Source organism: Sorghum bicolor, chromosome 1, assembly GCF_000003195.3.
Source record: "Sorghum bicolor cultivar BTx623 chromosome 1, Sorghum_bicolor_NCBIv3, whole genome shotgun sequence".
Classification (NCBI taxonomy): domain Eukaryota; kingdom Viridiplantae; phylum Streptophyta; class Magnoliopsida; order Poales; family Poaceae; genus Sorghum; species Sorghum bicolor.
Window position 1 is genome coordinate 27,391,587 of NC_012870.2, and position 21,510 is coordinate 27,413,096.

General features: G+C 42.3%; 1 protein-coding gene across 1 annotated transcript; it reads left to right on the forward strand.

Moving 5' to 3' along the window:
- On the forward strand, positions 25-5,524 carry LOC8057786 (probable mannan synthase 2). The gene is made up of 9 exons (XM_021451851.1): positions 25-466; positions 1,399-1,497; positions 2,231-2,483; positions 3,596-3,706; positions 3,829-3,965; positions 4,066-4,179; positions 4,259-4,458; positions 4,539-4,736; positions 4,847-5,524. Exons 1-9 carry the CDS (start codon positions 173-175, stop codon positions 5,007-5,009), a joined length of 1,569 nt encoding a protein of 522 aa, XP_021307526.1. The 5' UTR covers positions 25-172; the 3' UTR covers positions 5,010-5,524.

Consider the following 21,510-nt stretch of genomic DNA (forward strand, 5'->3'; position numbering starts at 1 on the left):
TGGATGGCTCGGAGTCGCAGCCCACCACAGACCGCAGCTACCACCAGTACCCCCAATCCCTTTCAAAAAAGCGCAGGCAGACGAGAGCTGCTGCACGCGGCCGCACGCACACCCCTCCGCTTGGCTCTTCCGTTCCGTCCGCTCCAAGCAAGGCACCCCCATCCAATTCCAGATGGCGGAAGCCTGGGCGGTTGCGGCGCTCACGGCCGCAGCGTGGGCGCTGCGGGCGGCGGTGTGGGCGTGCCTCGCCGCGTCGGCGATGCTCGTCGCCGAGGCCGCGTACATGGGCCTCGCCAGCCTCGTCGCCGCGATGCTGTGGCGCTGGCGCCGCCTCGACGAGAGGTACCGATGGGAGCCCATGCCCATGCCCGTGCCCGGGTCCGGCGCCGGGGGCCGCGACGACGTCGAGGCGGCGGCGGACTTCCCCATGGTGCTCGTGCAGATCCCCATGTACAACGAGAGGGAGGTGAGGCGCTCTCTACTTTTGGCTTTGGCCATCACAGCTACCTATATCTAAAATTATCTGTGTGCCCCCATTATATTAATTGATTGCTGGCCCATTCCCCTCCAACCTTTGCATTGCCTGTTATACGTCGCGATCATATCGCGAGAATTGTACTACTGCAACCGTACTAGGTAGGATGCGGCGTTATCAGTTTACCAGGTTTTAGACGTCGACCGTAGTTAGTAGGGCCGCAATACCTTAAATGCATCATCATGCGGATCATTTCTGAGCACTTTATCGACCAAATTTGTGGGCGCGCTGTGTCTAATACACAATTACACATAAGGGTTCTTAGGGGGTCCTTTCTCTTGTTTCTGAATGAGATGGGGGAGTTTATTATGGATATGATTCAAAACAAAGTGTTAAGTGTGTCCTTGTGTTTCTTCTGTACTTTCTCAACTCTCAAGTTGCAAGGTGGAGCTAGTATCAGAAATGGGCCCCACTGTTTACGCGCAAGCTGCCTTTTGTTACTGCAATCATGATACTAGTACTAAGGCACAGTTATGGTTTTTTTTTTCGCTACAAGTGACGGCATTGTGGTTCAGTTATGAAAGAAAATCTGAAAAATACCATGGGAACCTAAGGAAAAAAAAAAGAATCCTATTAATGAGGACAAGTGGCACGCAATGCAGTGTGTGCTTGTGCTATCCTAGTATTGAGTAAAGGAAACCAGTGATGATTAAGATGGATGGGGACCGTCTCGTTTTTCTTGCTGTGCAGACACTGCCACTAAGCAAGTTTAGTCCTTTCTTTACATTGCTGGGCATTTGACTATCAACGCTAAAAAAACAATAGTTTTTCTTTTTCCAAAGTGTCTGAACAATGTTCCTGTGTGTCTTGCAATGTTATAAAGTTTCACACTGGATCATTGCAATGGTCATTTCTTTGTACAGGTGTACAAGCTATCCATTGCTGCGGCGTGTGCCCTCACATGGCCACCAGACCGTATTGTAATACAAGTCTTGGATGATTCCACTGATCCGATTATTAAGGTACACCTTGGTTTCGGAGACATAGCTTATCTTGATTGACTAAAAGACTAGAGATATTCATATGATTTTGGGTCAAATTGTGGTAGATATGATGCATTTTAAAAGTTAATTGTGACTTGCAATTATAAAGGAATGATCATTTTATCATCATCAAATGGAGCATATGAGTGTTGATACTAATTTGCTAGGTTAGCTCCAACAACATTGTGTTGGTCTAATGTATGTATGAATAAGATCATTAAGTCACTTAGCGAATATGGAAATATTGATGCTGACTAAAAAATTTAAAATTTAGTAATGCTTTGGATCAATATACTGGAATATATAGACAAAAAGGATTAACAAAGCTTCTGTATGTGGCTCCCCCCAGTCAGTATTAATTGGCGTTCAGACAAACAAAAAGTAACCAAGTCTAAGTCAGTTTAGTCCATCTGAAATGTCAACTACATCTGACTGGAGGTGGCACTAGATAATTTGATTACTGCATTGCCATTGTGTAAGATATAAAGATATTTGTGTTGGCTAGCAGCCTGGTATAATGCAAGTTACAGGATATTTTAAGTGTCTAGTATAAGGTTAGCTTAGTTTGTTCTGTTTTTTCTACAGAAAGGACATTTAGTATGTATGTTTTCAGTTCCCCCACATGCTAAATGCATCAAGAGCTTCCATTTCATGGTTGTATATAGAAAGTCATGCCACTGTAATATTTTGAAACCATTTTCCTTGAATGCAGGAACTAGTGGAGCTTGAGTGCCAGGATTGGGCAACCAAAAAAATTAACATCAAGTATGAGGTTAGAGATAACAGAAAGGGATACAAAGCAGGTGCGCTGAAGAAGGGCATGGAACATATATACGCCAAGCAATGTGACTTCGTTGCTATCTTTGATGCCGATTTCCAACCTGAACCTGACTTCCTTTTAAAAACCATACCGTTTCTTGTGCATAACCCAAAGATTGCACTTGTACAAGCACGTTGGGAGTTTGGTAAGCATAAATATATCATTTTGTAGTCACACATATATTTTGGAATACTCTGTTTTTGGAGTTCCTACTTTATCTGTGAACAATATGTAGAAAATTTTAAAAAAAATGTTATGTGTGTGGTTCTGACACATGCAGTTGTCCACAACAAGTTTTATTCATGTCTAGTTATCTTTATTCATTAGAGATTATGTTGGTTTGGTTAATTTAGATTCTTTTGTCTATTTTAATTGTTTCATTACAGAGCTTATTCCTTAATTCTCAGGATTAGTCAATTCATCCTTGTAAGAGACATGGTATTTGCTCCTTTTAATTAACTAAAGACATCACCCAAGAACTCATGTGCTAACTTGGATGTGCATACCTGATTGGCATTTGGAATGTTTCCACCTTACATTGGATACGTGATATTCAACATTTAAATTGATAGTGTTACCTGTATAGTTAAAAAGTTTATACACTCCCTCTGTCTCAAATACTTAACCTTATAGCATTCAAATTTTGTCCCAAAATAGTTGTCGTTCTCACTTCCCAATGCACCCTTCTCTTCTCCCAATACGCCTTTTTCCTTTCCCAATACATCTCTCTATTTCTAGGGGTACTAAAGTTATTTACCTTGAGCATTTCTAGTATTTGTGATAGATCCTAAAACGTCTACTATTGTGGGACAGAGGGAGTATTTCTGATAATTTTGTCTGGACATGGAGAAATGTCATGTTATCTTTTAGTAAAGACAGTTTTGTCCTGAATTAAAGAAACATTGTAATCTTTTAGTAGAGTGTTCAGAGTGGTGACAAAATCTCTGGTTTAGTACACAAATAAATGACAAAGTACATAGTTTGTTAATTCTGTTTCATTAATGATCCTTTTGGGGAAGCTTTTTTGTACGCTCTTCAGTTTAGGCTCTTAATAACAAAATTTTGAGTGACACTGACACAGTAATATGTCAGCTGACAATTTTAAGCTGTAAAAGAGGTTCTGATTACTACTGATGTTCTGATGCAATTTCTTTGGATTTGCTATGGCAGTGGTCATATTGATAAAGTAAGCGACAAATTTTGTTCATTATGATTACAGGATGTTCCTGACCTGGCCTTTGCCGGGTGATTTTGCAGTGAACTATGATGTTTGCCTGATGACAAGGATACAGAAGATGTCTCTGGACTATCATTTCAAAGTTGAGCAGGAATCGGGATCATTTGTGTATTCATTTTTTGGCTTTAATGGTAAGTGCCGGTTCGTAGCCATACACTGAGGTTCTGATTTTCCCTGATAAGTTTCTTGTCAGTTGTCACAGGATGGGGTGGGATAAACTATGTGAGAAGCAATAACTATATTCTGTTTACAGGTACAGCTGGTGTGTGGCGTGTATCTGCTATTAATCAGTCTGGAGGATGGAAAGATCGCACCACTGTAGAAGATATGGACCTGGCTGTACGGGCAGGCCTCAAGGGATGGGAATTCTTGTATGTTGGTGATATTAGGGTATTCCACTGATTCTCTGTGAACTTCGAACAGTTGTTTTCTTATGAAGCTATATATATTGTACCATGTCAGCATTACAATTATTGCAAATCTTATGCAGGTTAAGAGTGAACTACCAAGTACCTTCAAAGCCTACCGTCATCAACAACATAGGTGGACCTGTGGTGCCGCTAATCTCTTCAGGAAAATGGCTTGGGAAATCATTACAAACAAGGTTTGTCTTCTTGGTCCTCACCTCACAAGGAATTAACATGAGTTTGTTATGTTATAATTGCCATCTGCACATGATGCAGGAGGTGTCAATATGGAAGAAACACCATCTGCTATACAGCTTTTTCTTTGTCCGAAGGGTTATTGCTCCCCTTGTGACATTCTTGTTTTATTGTGTTGTCATCCCTTTGTCTGCCATGGTTCCTGGTGTCAGCATTCCTTTATGGGGGCTGGTCTATATTCCCACTGCAATTACATGTATGAACGCCATAAGAAATCCTGGGTATGAATAATACAACAATGCACAACCTTCCATCTCCCGTCAATGTGTCCATCTTCAGATTATATTGTGTGATATATCAGGTCTCTCCATCTGATGCCCTTCTGGATTCTGTTCGAGAATGTTATGTCCATGCACCGCATGCGTGCTGCTGTAACTGGTTTACTTGAGACTGCACGTGCAAATGATTGGGTAGTCACTGAGAAGGTAGGAGATCTTGTGAAGGATGACCTGGATGTTCCACTCCTTGAACCAGTGAAGCCAACAGAATGTGTCGAGAGGTAACAGAAGAGGCTTACATAGTTCAATTCACTTTTTCAGTGTTGAAGGAATAAAGGATGAATACTGCTACTTGTTTAATGTGCTTATTTTTCAATCATTGCCTTTGCAGGATTTATTTTCCTGAGCTCTTGCTTGCACTACTCCTCCTAATATGTGCTTCATATGACTTCGTACTTGGAAGCCACAAATACTATCTTTACCTATACCTCCAGGCCTTTGCATATGTTGTAATGGGGTTTGGTTTCGTTGGAACAAAAACTCCATGTTCATAGCTGCTGACATAATGTTACTATTTCCCATTTGACAGTTAGTTCCTATGAATACTGCCACTATGCGCAAAGGTGAATTTTATCTGATGGTAGTGTTATTCAGGTTGCAGGGCCATGGTTAGTCTAGTGGGGTTGGGGTTGGGGGCTGGGTGGGGGTTGGGCCTTTGGTTCTTAGATTCCTAACAAGTTCCTCAACTACCACCGGTAAACTCAGTTTTATGATTTGCCACTGGTAAACGCGTTTTCACTGACATACATGTGTTTTCTCAATAATCACCTTGTGCTAGATGTATTCATCTGTAACAGGTCCCATCTCAGAACTGAGAGTGTATTATTGGCATGGATTTCAGATTATGGATTCATGGTTGTAATAGGGAGAGAGGCAAGGTTGTATCCTAGCTGGATTTGGAACTTATTGTAGCATATTCTTATGATTGCCATTTGTAGATTGGCACTCAAAAGGATGTATGGGCATAACGAGAAGATGTTGAAAGATGAAATTAATTCTTGTATTGTGACATAGCAACAGCCATGTCCTGTTCGCTTGAGCTTATCTGCCGGTGAATAGTACTGTCCATTATGCAAATCAGAGCAATGTGTGTGTGTGTGGGGGGGGTCCTACATTGGTATCAAAGCATAAAGGGGGTCCTACATTGGTATCAAAGCATAAACCATATATTTCGTTGCATGACGATACCTATGCTACATAGTTATGTAGACCAGTAATTTTCCTTTTATACATGCCAGGGGAGATGATCATAAATGATTTGTATAAATGAAACAAAGATGGATAATAGGCAGTGCTGATGCAGCATCAATGTGAACGATGCAACCAAAGGCTTTTCATGGGGATGTAACAATAATTTTCTACAGGAACCATACTAGATGTCAAGAGCGAAGTGCAGCATAGCAGCTCCTAATTTACAATAGATGCAGAGCTGCCAAAGATCACAAAGGGCCGAGCTTAATATGCAGGTGCACATGCAAGGGACCTTTTTTCGTTTTTCCAAAAAAGGAAAGCAAAAGAGTGAAATAAAGGCAAAGTATTTTTTAATATAAAATATAGCCTTCCTTTTTTTGCTTTTCTTTTTTTTACATGTCTCATGAGATGAGAGTTTATATCAATCATGTACAAATCGGATTAGAACATAATCTAATTTCCATTATGAGTAAATTGCACTCACCATACAACAACTAATTAAGTGGGTGCATATTAGTCCATTATTTTCTAATTTGTTTAATATAATACGACAACTATCTAGGTGGATGTTTATTGGTCCAACATCTTCTAATCCGTTTAATTTGAAGTAAAAACTTAGTTCATTGATGCATGTATGTTCCAAACAGTGTTTTTGTACACTCTAAATCCCTATCATCGGAAGTTACATACCCTAGCACGCTCATTTCGTCCATCACTCAACTTCAATTATTTATTATATTATGATATCATTTTTCTGACTCTGTCCAAATAAAAGCTTACATTCAACTTCTATTTTAAACTTGAATATAGGAAAAGTCATACCATTAAGAGAGACATAAAATGGTAAGGTTATGTGGAATCAAATGCTCACTACCTATTCTTCTAAAACTTCCGCGAGAATTCTGTAGAAGCTCCGCATTATGCTAATCCGCTAAATCGAGTTTTAAGTTTTTACAAGGCAATTAACCTCCCCCTCTCTAGGCCTTTCCTATCCTTTGGACGGTGCAACTGTTGCATCGTCTTCTTTTTTATGTCTACTACATCATCTTATTTTTTTGTGTGTCTACTACATCCTTTAAAAGGTGGAAACCACTTTTTATTTTCTTTTTTCTTAGCTTGGTAAACCTATACAAGAACTTGGTTAGTTTGGTTATAGGTAGAACCAAACAAAATTTTTGTTGATTCTCGTTTTTGAAAAAAACCATTCGGTCCCTGATTCTTATGATATGGACAACCCACATATCAGTTCAAGCCAGCCATAAATGACAATAGGTTGAAATTAAAATAATATTATGGTATAGAAAGAAAAATGATCGGTTTGGAATTTTTCATATTTATGAAATCAATGACAACTTTTATATTTGGCCGGGTTCATAAATGATATCGTATAGTAAACGATTCAAGCTGATTGATGGATGAGATGAGCATGCTAGGGTCTACAGCTTGCAATGACAGTGATTTGAAGTGTACAGAGATGCGTTGCTACAATACTTAGACTGTATATACACGAATAAGTCTTGTATCAAATTAAACTTATGAGAAGATTGTGGATCAATATGCACCCACCTATATTGTTGTTGTATTAAATTGGACAAATTATAAGATGTTGGACTAACATACACCCACTTAGATACTTGTCGTATGGTGAGTGTAATTTACTCTTCCGTTATTATTAATGAGAATTTCTTAAGCCAACTGTCATTACAAATCATGTATTTATACTTACGGTTCTCTTAAGCCTACTGCTAGTGTTAGCAGTACTCTTAAGATATCTCAATATAAATATATGATATTTAATGATGGTAGGCTTAAGATATCTACCAATAAAGATGTTTACAACTTGACACTAGTCGAGATAATTGAAATCATTTTAATATTTTTTGAAATGATCTTGAATGGAGGTATGATCTAAAAGAAAGTTGCAGTACTCGAAAAGATCTGCAACTTTGTAGCTGATTACTTTTTTTATTTAAAATCATTTAGAGCACATAAATTATGTTCAAAGATTAATAATTTTTTAGTTCATATTTATTGTATTTTTCAAATGACCTTGGAAGAGAAATAATCTAAACTGAAGTTATTGAAGAGATCTAAAACTTTCATGATTAAACTTTTTTATTTGCATTCGTTTAAGGTCTTAAATATGCATTACAATATACATTAAAACAAATACAAATGTATTCATATTAGTGAATACAAAAAGAATGTATCTAGTACTCAGTCTTAACTAACTTTAAGACGTAGTGATTAAGGAGTGACTGAACGACATCTGAGGTTGTGAGTTCAATCACTAGCAACTGCATGCACACAACAAAAAATGTTGTCAACTGCTTTAAAACGCCATTGATTGTTTACCAAATGTTTTCTCGAAAGAAAATCAATATGACTTTGCAATATCCGAACTACTGGACCCATAATTTTCGGTTTACCGGAATATCCACCCACTGCCAACAAACAAGCCCTTAATGCAAATTTCACAGAGATAAAGGTTATCCTTGCTAAAGAAAAAGGACAAATGTGAATGGACGGTCTATTTCAGCTAGTTAGCTTTAAAGTCAAGGAAAGATGTCGTTTCCATTTTCTTGCTAGTCCTCATTGTGGAAATTAAAGTGGATCGACTAACTGGGATGTTACCGAGGATGGGGACTAAAGAAAAAAAATATTATCTATTAATTAAAGGTGAAGAAGTTTCTGGAAGAGGAACGTGGAGTTCCATTCCACGACGACGCGAGTTGGATGTTTCATTGCTCGTTTGACTTGGGCCTCAACAACAACTTCAGTTATTTGAGCTTATCTACCAAATCTACCAATCATTTAATAATATTTTTTTCTCACTAATAAAAATACTTTCAGCCATAGCTTTTTGGATAAGCGAACAAGTTCATAAGTTATTGCGTACTCCTATTGTTTTTTTACGAAACACTCATTTCTAAATAACTTCATGAGTCAAGCTGTTTGTTTGCTCCTCTCACAAAGACATGCGGTGGGATGAAGTTTAAAAAATAGCTTATTCCAACTCTCTCTCCCTCATTTCTCTCTCTTATCCATACATGAAGTTGTTGGTAAAGTTGTTTTGCCAAACAGATTTTCCAAGACATCTTAGCTTCACCTAGAAAGTTGCTTTGAAACTAATTTTAAAAAACAATTTTACTAATGAAACCGAGCTAGGACAAACGTAGCCTTTGTTTTTTTTAAAAAATAAAGAAGCCTGAGCTATTTTATAGCTCATCTAAAATGGCTCTAGCTCGCTTCTCAAGAGGAGTCCTATGAAACACCCCCTAACCTCCTCTCTTTTCTTTCTATGTTTCAACTTAGGAGACATAGTTATGATAGAGTATATATACATGATGATATGGCATTTAACTAAGGCCTTGTTTAGTTTCTCAAAAATCTTGCAAAATTTTTCAGATTCCCCGTCACATCGAATCTTTAGACGTATGCAAGGAGTATTAAATATAGATAAAAATAAAAACTAATTGCACAGTTTGGTCGAAATTGACGAGATGGATCTTTTGAGCCTAGTTAGTCCATAATTGGACAATATTTATCAAATACAAACGAAAATGCTACTATTCCTACTTTGCAAAATTTTTTGGAAGTAAACAAGGCCTAACTCTTATTTTTTATACTATTTGTGTGCATGTTTGTAGTGTTGCATGTAGTCCAAACGAGACAACATAATGGCAAAAGAAAAGAATGTTATAAAATAAATTAAAGCGATAAGAGAAATGCAATACATATACTCACTATTCACTTACATATCTTAATAAACTTACAAAGCTAGCCCTTGCAGAGACCAAAATAAACTCCCTTTTCTAAAAAAAAGAGGTTAAATTTCTGGACAGCCTACATTTCAGTGGGTCTTATTATTATAATTAAAGAGGTAGAATTGGAGTGCAAATACAGTAATACAAGAGTAATCTATCTATATCTCTTATATAGATAAACCCCACTAGCTAATTCTCTTGATGTGCAAAGCATTCACATCATCATCTACTAGAGCATCCCACTAACTACTTCTCTTGCCATACAAAGCGTCCACATCAGCATCCACTAAATCATCCCACTAATACATTACCCCGCTATGCAAAGTGTTCACATCATTATCTATTAATAAATCGAACTAACACATATCATTTTATCCTGTATCTATGTTATTCACATTAGCAACCATATTATTTTCTAACATATATTTAGTTGTCCATGCTATAATACTAAAAATCATCCACTAACATATATTACGATAGTATAATTTTACCGGTAATTTCCGCAGCAACGCGCAGGACATTCTCCTAGTAACTTTGAAGGAGAAGTTGATGGTGTAGGCGTGGTAAGAAATCAAATTAATAATCTAGCTAGAAAAGGCAGTGAGAAAATCCAACTTGGCATATCATTATCATCAGCTTGTCAATATACCAGTGTGGGATCGAGTGTGACACATAACAGGTGTAAGTATCAACCTGGTGGACCAGGCCCATCTAGACACTTTATATATGGACTTCATTGGGTGGTGAGTAGGAAGGAATTGAAGCAAAGCGAAAGACGATAAACTCCTTTCTCCCTCCACCATCTTTTTTCCACGCCATTTGAACCTTTTTTTTTCAAAAGGGAATCGAAACGCTTTAATACATATATGTACTCCTCTTTTAGAGAGAAAGACCCAAAAAACTCAAAACACATACACTATTTTTTTATAACTGAGTTTTGAAACATTTTCTTAAGAGCATCTCCAAAAGTATTCAATTTTTCCTTAAAAACATATATTTTTGCAACTCCTAAAAAGATATTGGGAGAAAAAAATAAGACATCTCCAAGACTTTTCAATAATCCACTCCTAAAATATAGAAAACAATTTTACATTAAGAATCTTGTAATATTTCTAAATTATTGTAACCACTTTTATATATTCTTTCTCTTTCGTATATTTGTATCAAGAACCCTTTTCTCCTCTCTATTCTTTCCCACACTCTGCCACCTTTAGATTGACTGAGAAGACGGCGCGGGGAAGAGCGATGCGCGCAAGAAAGGCCACATGTATTTTTACGCATGATGCCAGCCTTGTTGGGTACCATAATAAGGGATACCCAAATCAGAGTAACAAAAAACGCGAAGGAACATACTAATTACAATCATCAGGGCCTCGGACGCAAGTTCCGACTCGCCCGACCCCTCAGGGCCTCGGACGCAAGTTCCGACTCGCCCGACCCCTCAGGGCCTCGGACGCAAGTTCCGACTCGCCCGACCCCACAGGGCCTCGGACGCCAGTTCCGACTCGCCCGGTCCCGTCCAGGCTCGGGCACCGGGCCCCACTCCACCTGGTCAACAAGACTTCCCCCGACGTGACGGATGTGACGGCCCCCATGACGCGGCAGGGCAAGGAGACGACTGTTCCAACCGCCCCAGTCAATGTGGCCTTACCTCTGTCACTATACACCCTTACCCCTGTTCACTGTAGCACATTATCGCACAGTAGAAAGGGAATGTGCGAGGTAAAGCCGCACCACTGTTTGTGGTCATTTCCCACTGTTGACAGGATATGCAGCAGTGACCGGTGATCCGGCCCCCGCGACCCCTACAGGACTCGGTAACCCTCTACAGGAGCAGCCATGCCGTCGACCATCCCCCAAGGACGAGATGGACAGGCCTCAACAGGGTCGGGACTGTGTTTTCACCCCTCAAATAAAAGAAATCTACTCATGTAAATACCTGGCCTCCCCTTGAGACTATAAAAGGGGAGCCAGGGTTCACAACTGGGAGACAGGTCCAGAACACGCACACAACACTCTTTCGCAGAGCAGCAGCCCGCACTCTGTCCACACCAAGCCGAGACCTGGGACTTAGCCCTCTCTCGCAACCAGCTTGTACCCCCTACTACAAGCACCTTTGGGTGCAAGGTTATACAGAATCCACCACTACACTGGACGTAGGGCATCCTTAGCCCGAACCAGTATAAACCCTCTGTGTCTCACTTGCATCACCATCCAAGCTTGGTCAGTCACGCAGATTTATACTTGTTAGTGCCTAGACCGCGAGTCTAGACGCCGACAGTTGGCGCGCCAGGTAGGGGCCTTCTGCGTGACGCTCTCCAGTCCCTACTGGGGAGGTTTGGATGGCAGACGGATTTCACCCGCTCCGTCGCGGCACCATCATGATGTTTGGGAGTTTGGAGTTCATGTCCCTCGGTTCCGGCTACGACATGATCCTCCTCCCGCCACGTGACAACGTCGAACCTAGCCCCGAGCCGATCCCACCACACTCAGGGTGTGGGAGACGTTCGGGACACCATGCGGGGGGCCCACGGAGGGGGCGTCAAAGATTTAGGATCTCCGACCCCACCACTGAGGCCAAGGTCCGTCCGGTCTTCCCCCCGCATGTTCTCATCAGGTCGCCCGCTCCTCCGGTCCAGCCGGCGCTAGAGGAAGGGCTCGCGGGGCATCAAGCTCCGCTCCTAGGATCAACAGAGGGTCATCGCGGCCCCCCGTCCCACCCCGTTCAAAGGGGAAGGCACGGCCCGCGCCTGTTCCCCGCAAGGGGGACAAAGGGGCCTCGACGTCCCGTCCTCCTCCACCTGCGGATGACGTAGCAGCGGCGGCACCTCCCGAGTTACCTTTCGGGCTCAGGAATGCCGCCGCTACCTACGCCTCTTCCGTAAGCACTTCATTAAGTGCGTACGCAGAACTTCCCGGGCACCACTTAAGGTCTACACTGGACCTCGTCTCCACACCGCCCGTCTCATCCTACCCAGAGGACCTCACCTCGGGCAACGACGAGTGGGCCGGCGCTGATTTCTCCGGGTATGGCGACCCGGAGACTTTCATGCGTTTCCTGGAGGCCAGCAACTATTGTCTCGGCTACTCCGACTCCGACGACGAAAGCTACGACCCGTCACGAGAATGCTTCAACATAGAAGTCGGAGGTACGCCGCACGGCGCCCACACGGACGCAGGGCCCTCTAGGCAAGAGGACGCAACTCCACCTCCCAATCCAACTCCCGGAACCAATCTCGGAGCCCGTGGGGTGGCATCTGCCCCCGCTGGGGGACACCATCCTGACCTCGCACAGCTCGATGAGCTGGAGGCCAGGCTCGAAGAAGAGCGCACACGCCTCCGCCAACTCCGCGAGGCCCTAGTCCGAGAGCCGTCCGCCCGCGGAGACGGGGGCGAAGCCAGACGTCGCGCCCGAGACGTCAACCGTCGCATTGTTGCGGACGAAGGGGAAGACGCCCCAGTCTTCAGCATGGCCAGCCAGAATGTGATGGCAGCCGCGCTCCTCCTCAGGGCGATGCCCGAGCCTTCGACTCCTGAGGGAAAAAGAGTGCGCCAGGGGCTACGTGGCCTTCTGGAACAGGCTGTGGTGCAGAACGCGGAAAGTTCTGCTTCACAATCCCACAGTACGAGACATCGAGGGGAACGCCCCCCTCCTAACAAGGCACCAACAGTACAGGGTCCACCGCCCCCTGACCCACAAAGGGGCGACAAGGCCCCGTCGGTGCACGAGCGCGTCGGAGCAGGCGCGGACGTGCGGGCCACCCTCGAGGCCAGGCGACGTGACAGGGATGAAGCCGAGTCCCGACGATACCGACCCCGCCGAGGTGGGAGGTACGACCCCGATCACGATCGCAGCGCGTCACCAGAGCCTCCGGGTCCCCGCGTCTTCAGCGAGGCCATTGTTGACGGTCCTTAATGCTCATATTTAACCATCAATTAATCATAGAAAAGGATCCAAATGCAACCAACACCTAGACTTAGGGTTTTATCTGACAGAATTCCACAAGTTTTGGTGTTTGTCTATTTCTGCAGGGGGTTATCATGAAATATGGAAGAAAGGCCCACACGTCGGGTTTACATAGAGATATTAACGTGCCGCACAATTTTCTATCATCTAGAAGACTCCAGAAGCCACGGGACCGAAGCGGAGGCCGAGAGGACACAGGGACAGGGCGCCCGCCCTCCTTTCCTGGGCGCCCGCCCTCAGCCAGAGTCCAATCAGGACTCTCTTTCGGGATATTGCTCCACCGACCTAAAGGATCAACAATAACCGTTCAATCAATGTCGGTTTGATCCAACGGCCCAGATTCACTTGAAGGGACTATAAAACCAGACCCCCCTGGCCCCTGGAGATCATACCTCTTCTACAGAATCAAAGCTAGGGTTTCAATTCTTCATCCAAGTAGAGAGTATCCCTCTAGTTCTTCTAGTTCTACCTCTAGTTCATCTAGATCTAGTTCTAGTTCATCTAGTTCTAGTTCTAGTTCCTCTAGTTCTAGTTCTAGTTAGTTCTAGTTGTAATCTAGAAAATAGGGAGAGAGAAGAGGAGAGCGGAGGAGGAGCCGGATCTGTCGGATCTTCCTCAACATTATACTTTTGCAGCATCTGGTTCGTTCTTCATCGTTCTCCAGGTTCTTCAATTCATAATTCCTGAGTTCTTTAATTACTTTTATTTACATTCAAGTTATTTATTGGATTCCCGCTTGCATCAAGTGCTCTAGTCTTTATAACGCTAGAGTAGTAATTAATAGATTAGACGTGGTGTTTAGTCTTGCGATTACATGGAATTGCACCCAATCCCACGGATTGTTGTGGTAGCCCTAGGGTAGTGACAGCCCTAACGGTCGACGTATTCCACCACGTTCGGATCGGTGTTTGTAGGACCATAGTCAGACCTTCCTAGCCCCCTTCTCATATCTTTCTGTGGTTAGTGCTCTGATGTCCCGATATAGATAATCTTGAAGTAATTCTTGATTCTTAGATCAACTAGAGAACTCTCAGGAAACTTCCTCTCTTCCCACCAAAAACAATTATATAGTTATCCTTGGGCGACCTTGGATCTTAATTAGTACACTCACGTTCCCTGTGGAAAATCGATACTCTTGAATACTCCCGGGTGAAGGCTACATCGGTATCCGTGCGCTTGCGGATTTTTCTGTTTGCGTTTAAAATACCCAACAAGCTTTCTGGCGCCGTTGCCGGGGAACGGTAGCTGTGCTAGTTTCGAACCAAGTCGTCCGTGTATCCTTTTTCTTTTCTTTTTTTTACCACAGTCACCATATCATTTTCACCACACCACATGGATTCCACTCTAAGCATTAATGAGCATGGAATTTATTTCATAGCCACTTCATTTACTCCATGCTCATATGCAATATCTTCACAATCCATTGGTTTTTCCAACATCACCACATTCGAGATCTCCAACCCCCTCATCCTTTCTATTTATAAAAACTTTAAAAGGGTGGTTGTCGATGCATATGTCTATATTAAATATTGTAGATCTCGTTGTGTTGATCTTGATATAGGTCAGAGTTGGAGGGGAAACCACTTCGCTGACATAAATTGATGGTTTCCCAAGGACAAGCTTAGTGTCCTAAAACAAGTAGTGATCAGATTGTAACATGAGCTTTTAATTATTTACAACATTACCTTGTGTATTGAGCATGTAAGGATAATTGTAAAAAAATTCCTTCGGGTATTCTTGTCACTAACCTTTTCAGGATTGGAGCAAGAAGATCGGATGAATGACAAGCACAAGGTATGTCCAACCAACCATCATACAACATTGAATTAAATTCATCCAAACTTGAATTTTGCAAAATTCAAGCTTGGGGGAGTAATTTACATAAAAACATCCTTTGCCATGTTGCTATGTTGGTTGTCCCTACCTTTGAGACATGCTCAATCTGTTAAATACTAATCACACTACTTCATCTCCACTTGAGTAGATCTCTATAAATGCTCTCATGCTACCTTTATTTGCTTTAGTATATTTCTAGGCTTGGAGTAGTTTCATTTATCTCTTAATTAAGCATGGTGCTTAGTTTAGGGCTGATGATCTTACTTCCAAGGGAGTTTAAATTAAGCATGATGCTTAAGTTAAAATGCCCTCCTAAATCAAATTAGACATGGTGTCTAGGTTGATCTTTGAGCCGATAGTATGCTATAGTAGATATTGGATATTTTGTTGGACTAACCCCTGCAGGAAAACTTTCAATATCGACCTGGGAAGTCCTGAGACAAACTCACATTGGAGACAAAGAGAGAGGCACATAAAGTTTAACAATTTACACAAGGAAGGCATAGCTCACAAGAGATGATCCATGGAGGGTGCCACAAACACGATGCACAACCGCTGAGAAAGGAAAGCTTCCACAAGGAGATATCGTACCATCATTCTTCAAGTAAGGTAACATCTTAAGGTACTTGACTATCACTTTTATAAGCTTCTCCTTGGTTCTGGCGTTCACATGAATAAAAGAGACAAACATGTATGATCTACAACTCTAGATTAACCAACCCAATCGATTCAACATGTTTAGTCCTTCCACCTTTGTGATTCCACACTCCTAATCATATTAGCTAAAATGTTGCACACTCAATCTTTGGAAGATATAAACAAAACATATATATAGATAGATTATCTTTCCATTAGGTTGAGCGATCTGATCTGACAAATGTTTTAAATGCTACACTCATGATCTTATTATCCATCAACTTTGTTTTGCTCACTATGCTTAAGGATAGAGAAGAATAAATACACTTTTGGTTCTGTTGGTGTTTTCCACCAACAGGGCCCATGCACTTGATCTCTGCCTTGTCTTTATGAGCAGGTACACTTCGAGCAAAATATGAATGACTTTTACAACTCCCAGACTCCACCAAGTGAAGAACCTAGATCTACGAGCTCAAACACACTGGAGATACTGGACACTCAGACAATCACTGCCCTGAGATGCTTGAGGATGTAACTACTGGAGTAACCCCATTGTGGAAGTAATTACTGACCTTCTGCCAGTCAAGAGAGACAATCCAGGACGCCCCATCATCCCGATCTCCATCGGCATGCTTGCAGATCGTACGCTAAGTTTCCCAAAGGGAATATTGAAGAACCTCTGCGTCCGAGTTGGTAGCTTGTACGCCCCAGCAGACTTCGTGGTGATAGAGACTGCTACTGATGAGAGGGCACCCATCCTAGGGAGGCCATTCCTAAACACCTCAGGAGCTGTCATCTACGCTAGTGCTGCCAAGATTAGTTTCTACATCAAGGGGAGGAAGGAGACGTTTTCCTTCAAGAACAAGACTACACAAATCTCAGAGCATTCCCGACATGAACCAAGGAAGAGGACCAACAGGAGAAACAGGAACAAGCAAGTGTGGACCGAGTTAGCTAAGATGGTCACTGCAGTTCAAGGAGGTCAAGATCATCTATTTAAGTCACCGTTCCTGACCAAAAAGGACGACCCAAGTATGCCAAGCATCCAGTGCGCCATTAATGGATACAACTTCCAGAAGACGCTTTGCGACACCGGGTCAGGCGTCGACATAATGGCCGCCAGTCACCTATCAGCTCCTATTCGGAACCATGCCCCTAAAACCGACATACATTCAGCTTCAGATGGCAGATCAGACATTCTGAAAGATTGAAGGTTATTGACATGGGAGAAGACGAGTACGATCCACCCATCATCCTTGGAAGACCGTTCTTTAGCACCATTAAAGCAATCATATACATTGGAACCAGAGAAGTCCACATGCATTTCCCCTCTGAGAAGGTACGCCGCTATCTTACTGACCCTAACTATATAGTTGAAGACTCTAAGCAGGTCAGGACAAGAAGGAGACGACGCAACCGCAACCAGAGGAGGCAAATCATCAAGGATGGATGGGCAGACAACGAGGAGAAATAGTGAGGTCTGAAGACATACAGCTTGAACAGAACTGTTCTGAGGAGACCATAGCACCGAGTCAGGTGTGTAGAGAGAAGATAGTTATACACGAAGAGCGGGCGCCGCCGGAACCACCGACTACGCTATCTAGCGAATCCCAGGACGAATGAGAAAACGGAGAGTCCCGTTCGGAGGACGTAAAAACACCGAACGCCTTGCCAAAAGGTAAACTTGGTAGTTATCTTTTTCCTTTCAATTATTTAAAATAGTTTTGTTAGTTAATCAGGTTCATATCATCTTGAAAAGAAAATAAAAATGTTAAAAATAGTAAGCCCCATGTGAGAATGCTCATGGCATAAAACCCATAAGTACATTCACTGTGGTGGCGTAAAAATAAAATAAATATATTCCTGTCCTATAAAAATAAAAATACAAAAAAAAATTTATGATCCTACTAAAGAGAGTAACATTTATTGAGGAGGCTCAATATGATAAAGGCTAAATATTTATGCTAACACTTAACTAGTTCCACAAAGCTTTGTTGTCTATTTGAGCTCCACAGAATTCAAGGATCAAAGAAGACTAGCAGACGGAGGACATCCTAATCGCTGTCAGAGTGCTGCCGACATTCAAATACACCTCCGCCACCTGCTAGCTACATCAAAAGGAATTATGTCAAAATCCAGCTTGGGGGAGAGCACCCCCATTTATCCAGCTAAGTATTCTACTCACGTTTATACTTTACTCTAATAATAAAAAGATGCATAATCATATAAACCCAAATAAAGATTTTGTGCTTATATACATATATCTTTGCTTAGTTTGCTAAATAAATAAATAAATAAAGTTTGCTATGAACCCTCATGATAAGCTCTCACATGGATATGATGAATAGTTGCTCTACCATGACTAGTTCTCAAAATTGAAATCTCTCTCAAGTTTAGGCATGACTGTTATTAATTAAGATTTGCTCTAAACCTGAACTTGTGGGAACAGTACTTGATCTAAAGTCTAAGTCGTTAACGGATATGATATGGGAAGGTTGAGCTGCTGTTTATCTGTTCCTAGAGATGCTAGAATTCTGGAGAATTTTATCTTTGAAAATCTTTAAAATGTTGCATGATGAGTTCCTGTATGATGAGTGTTTAAATTCCTACCACAGCCATATATACATGCTTGCTAGACTATGAGCCACACATTTACTTTTTACTACTTATGAGCATTGAGTGTGGTCAAGCTGTGTAGACCCTTAGGAGCTTGTCATGTGGTTAAATCAAGATTCACTTGCACGTTCACTCATACATGCTACTTCTACTTCGGAAGTACGCATCCACATATGTCCATCCATTTCCATCTCCAGAACCACCCAAAAATATTCTACTCCTAATCTGGGAGAGAATAGCCAAAAACATTCTCCTATTTCTGTTTTTCCCTGTGAAATAAATGCTCAAGTTATCTTGGTTACTACCACTTGCTATATTATTTCATGAGATGAGTGCTCTAAAAAAAGAGAGAAAAAAATACGAGGAAATAAAAAGGGGCAAGTGCCCGGAACCTCGAAAGAAAAGAAAAAGTGAGACGAGAGGTAAAAATGGACAAGTGTCCGACAGTAGAATTAGGGGTACAAGATACCCACCTGAGAGAAAAGAAAAAGAAAACATAGAGCATCTCATTCTCCTCAGAAAGTTTTAAAAGTGCAAGAAAGGTATGTATTCCCTCAAAAGAGCATATGTAGAATTAGACTTTCACCATTGTTATCACCATCATCACCATATACTATTCATTCGCCACACATGCACATCTTGATTTGACTTATTGACTTGTTCTTCTGGATCCATGGTTTGACTATGCAATAAATGTCTTGTAAGTATGTATTAGCTGTCTCCCACCTATGAGCTCCAGATATCAAAGCCTTATTAGAGTAGGGTGAGAGAGAAGGCAATGTCACTATGCCTTATACCACAAATACCACATACTTTGAGAGAAGGCATATACCAATACTGCCTTGGTAAGGATCCAGAAATACCACAAAAGAGAGACTAGAGAGAGTCATACAAGGAATCTCTGAGTTTTATTTGAAAATCTGCAAAAACTCCAGAGCTATAGTTAATCGAAGAACAAGAGACATGGTGCTTGACTAGACTGTTCTATCTTTTAACTACTCAAGACAGAAGTGACGGTTACAAGTCCCATGGTGAAAGGTAAATGAGTAAGTTTTAAGTCTTAACAGTTTACTCTAACCAGAGATGAGATCTTGTTTAAACGCATGTGTATCTTTAAGTTATGAAACCACTGCAGAAACTCTTGAGTTCATCTTTGCTCAGGGACGAGCAAAGGTTAAGCTTGGGGGAGCTTGTTGACGGTCCTTAATGCTCATATTTAACAATCAATTAATCATAGAAAAGGATCCAAATGCAACCAACACCTAGACTTAGGGTTTTATCTGACAGAATTCCACAAGTTTTGGTGTTTGTCTATTTCTGCAGGGGGTTATCAGGAAATATGGAAGAAAGGCCCACACGTCGGGTTTACATAGAGATATTAACGTGCCGCACAATTTTCTATCATCTAGAAGACTCCAGAAGCCACGGGACCGAAGCGGAGGCCGAGAGGACACAGGGACAGGGCGCCCGCCCTCCTTTCCTGGGCGCCCGCCCTCAGCCAGAGTCCAATCAGGACTCTCTTTCGGGATATTGCTCCACCGACCTAAAGGATCAACAATAACCGTTCAATCAATGTCGGTTTGATCCAACGGCTCAGATTCACTTGAAGGGACTATAAAACCAGACCCCCCTGGCCCCTGGAGATCATACCTCTTCTACAGAATCAAAGCTAGGGTTTCAATTCTTCATCCAAGTAGAGAGGATCCCTCTAGTTCTTCTAGTTCTACCTCTAGTTCATCTAGATCTAGTTCTAGTTCATCTAGTTCTAGTTCTAGTTCCTCTAGTTCTAGTTCTAGTTAGTTCTAGTTGTAATCTAGAAAATAGGGAGATAGAAGAGGAGAGCGGAGGAGGAGCCGGATCTGTCGGATCTTCCTCAACATTATACTTTTGCAGCATCTGGTTCGTTCTTCATCGTTCTCCAGGTTCTTCAATTCATAATTCCTGAGTTCTTTAATTACTTTTATTTACATTCAAGTTATTTATTGGATTCCCGCTTGCATCAAGTGCTCTAGTCTTTATAACGCTAGAGTAGTAATTAATAGATTAGACGTGGTGTTTAGTCTTGCGATTACCTGGAATTGCACCCAATCCCACGGATTGTTGTGGTAGCCCTAGGGTAGTGACAGCCCTAACGGTCGACGTATTCCACCACATTCGGATCGGTGTTTGTAGGACCGTAGTCAGACCTTCCTAGCCCCCTTCTGATCTCTTTCTGTGGTTAGTGCTCTGATGTCCCGATATAGATAATCTTGAAGTAATTCTTGATTCTTAGATCAACTAGAGAACTCTCAGGAAACTTCCTCTCTTCCCACCAAAAACAATTATATAGTTATCCTTGGGCGATCTTGGATCTTAATTAGTACACTCACGTTCCCTGTGGAAAATCGATACTCTGAAATACTCCCGGGTGAAGGCTACATCGGTATCCGTGCGCTTGCGGATTTTTCTGTTTGCGTTTAAAATACCCAACAGCCATACGCAGGGCCAAGTTCCCGGCACGATTCCGACAGCCCGCCAACCTCACCAAGTACTTAGGGGAAACGAACCCTGAACTCTGGCTGGCGGATTACCGCCTGGCATGTCAGCTAGGCGGGGCAGATGACGACATGCTTATCATCCGCAATCTCCCACTCCACCTGGCCGACACGGCTAGGGCATGGCTCGAGCACCTCCCTGGGCGCATGATCCATGACTGGGCAGACCTGGTCAGGGTCTTTGTCGGGAACTTCCAAGGCACATACGTGCGCCCTGGGAACTCCTGGGACCTCAGGAGCTGCCGACAGAAGCCTGACGAGTCCCTCCGTGACTTCATCAGGCGATTCTCCAAACAATGCACCGAGCTCCCCAACATCACGGACTCCGACGTGATCGGAGCCTTCATTTCCGGTACCGCCTGCAAGGAGTTGGTACACGAGCTCGGACGCAAGACCCCCACGAGCACTAGCCAGCTGCTCGACATCGCCACCAACTTTGCCTCAGGCG

Excerpts from the sequence above, each read along its gene's own strand:
- LOC8057786 (XM_021451851.1), top strand. The coding sequence starts at position 173 with ATGGCGGAAGCCTGGGCGGTTGCGGCGCTCACGGCCGCAGCGTGGGCG. Across the intron at positions 467-1,398 it reads CCATGTACAACGAGAGGGAG|GTGTACAAGCTATCCATTGC; the intron begins GTGAGGCGCTCT and ends TTCTTTGTACAG. Across the intron at positions 4,180-4,258 it reads GGGAAATCATTACAAACAAG|GAGGTGTCAATATGGAAGAA; the intron begins GTTTGTCTTCTT and ends CACATGATGCAG.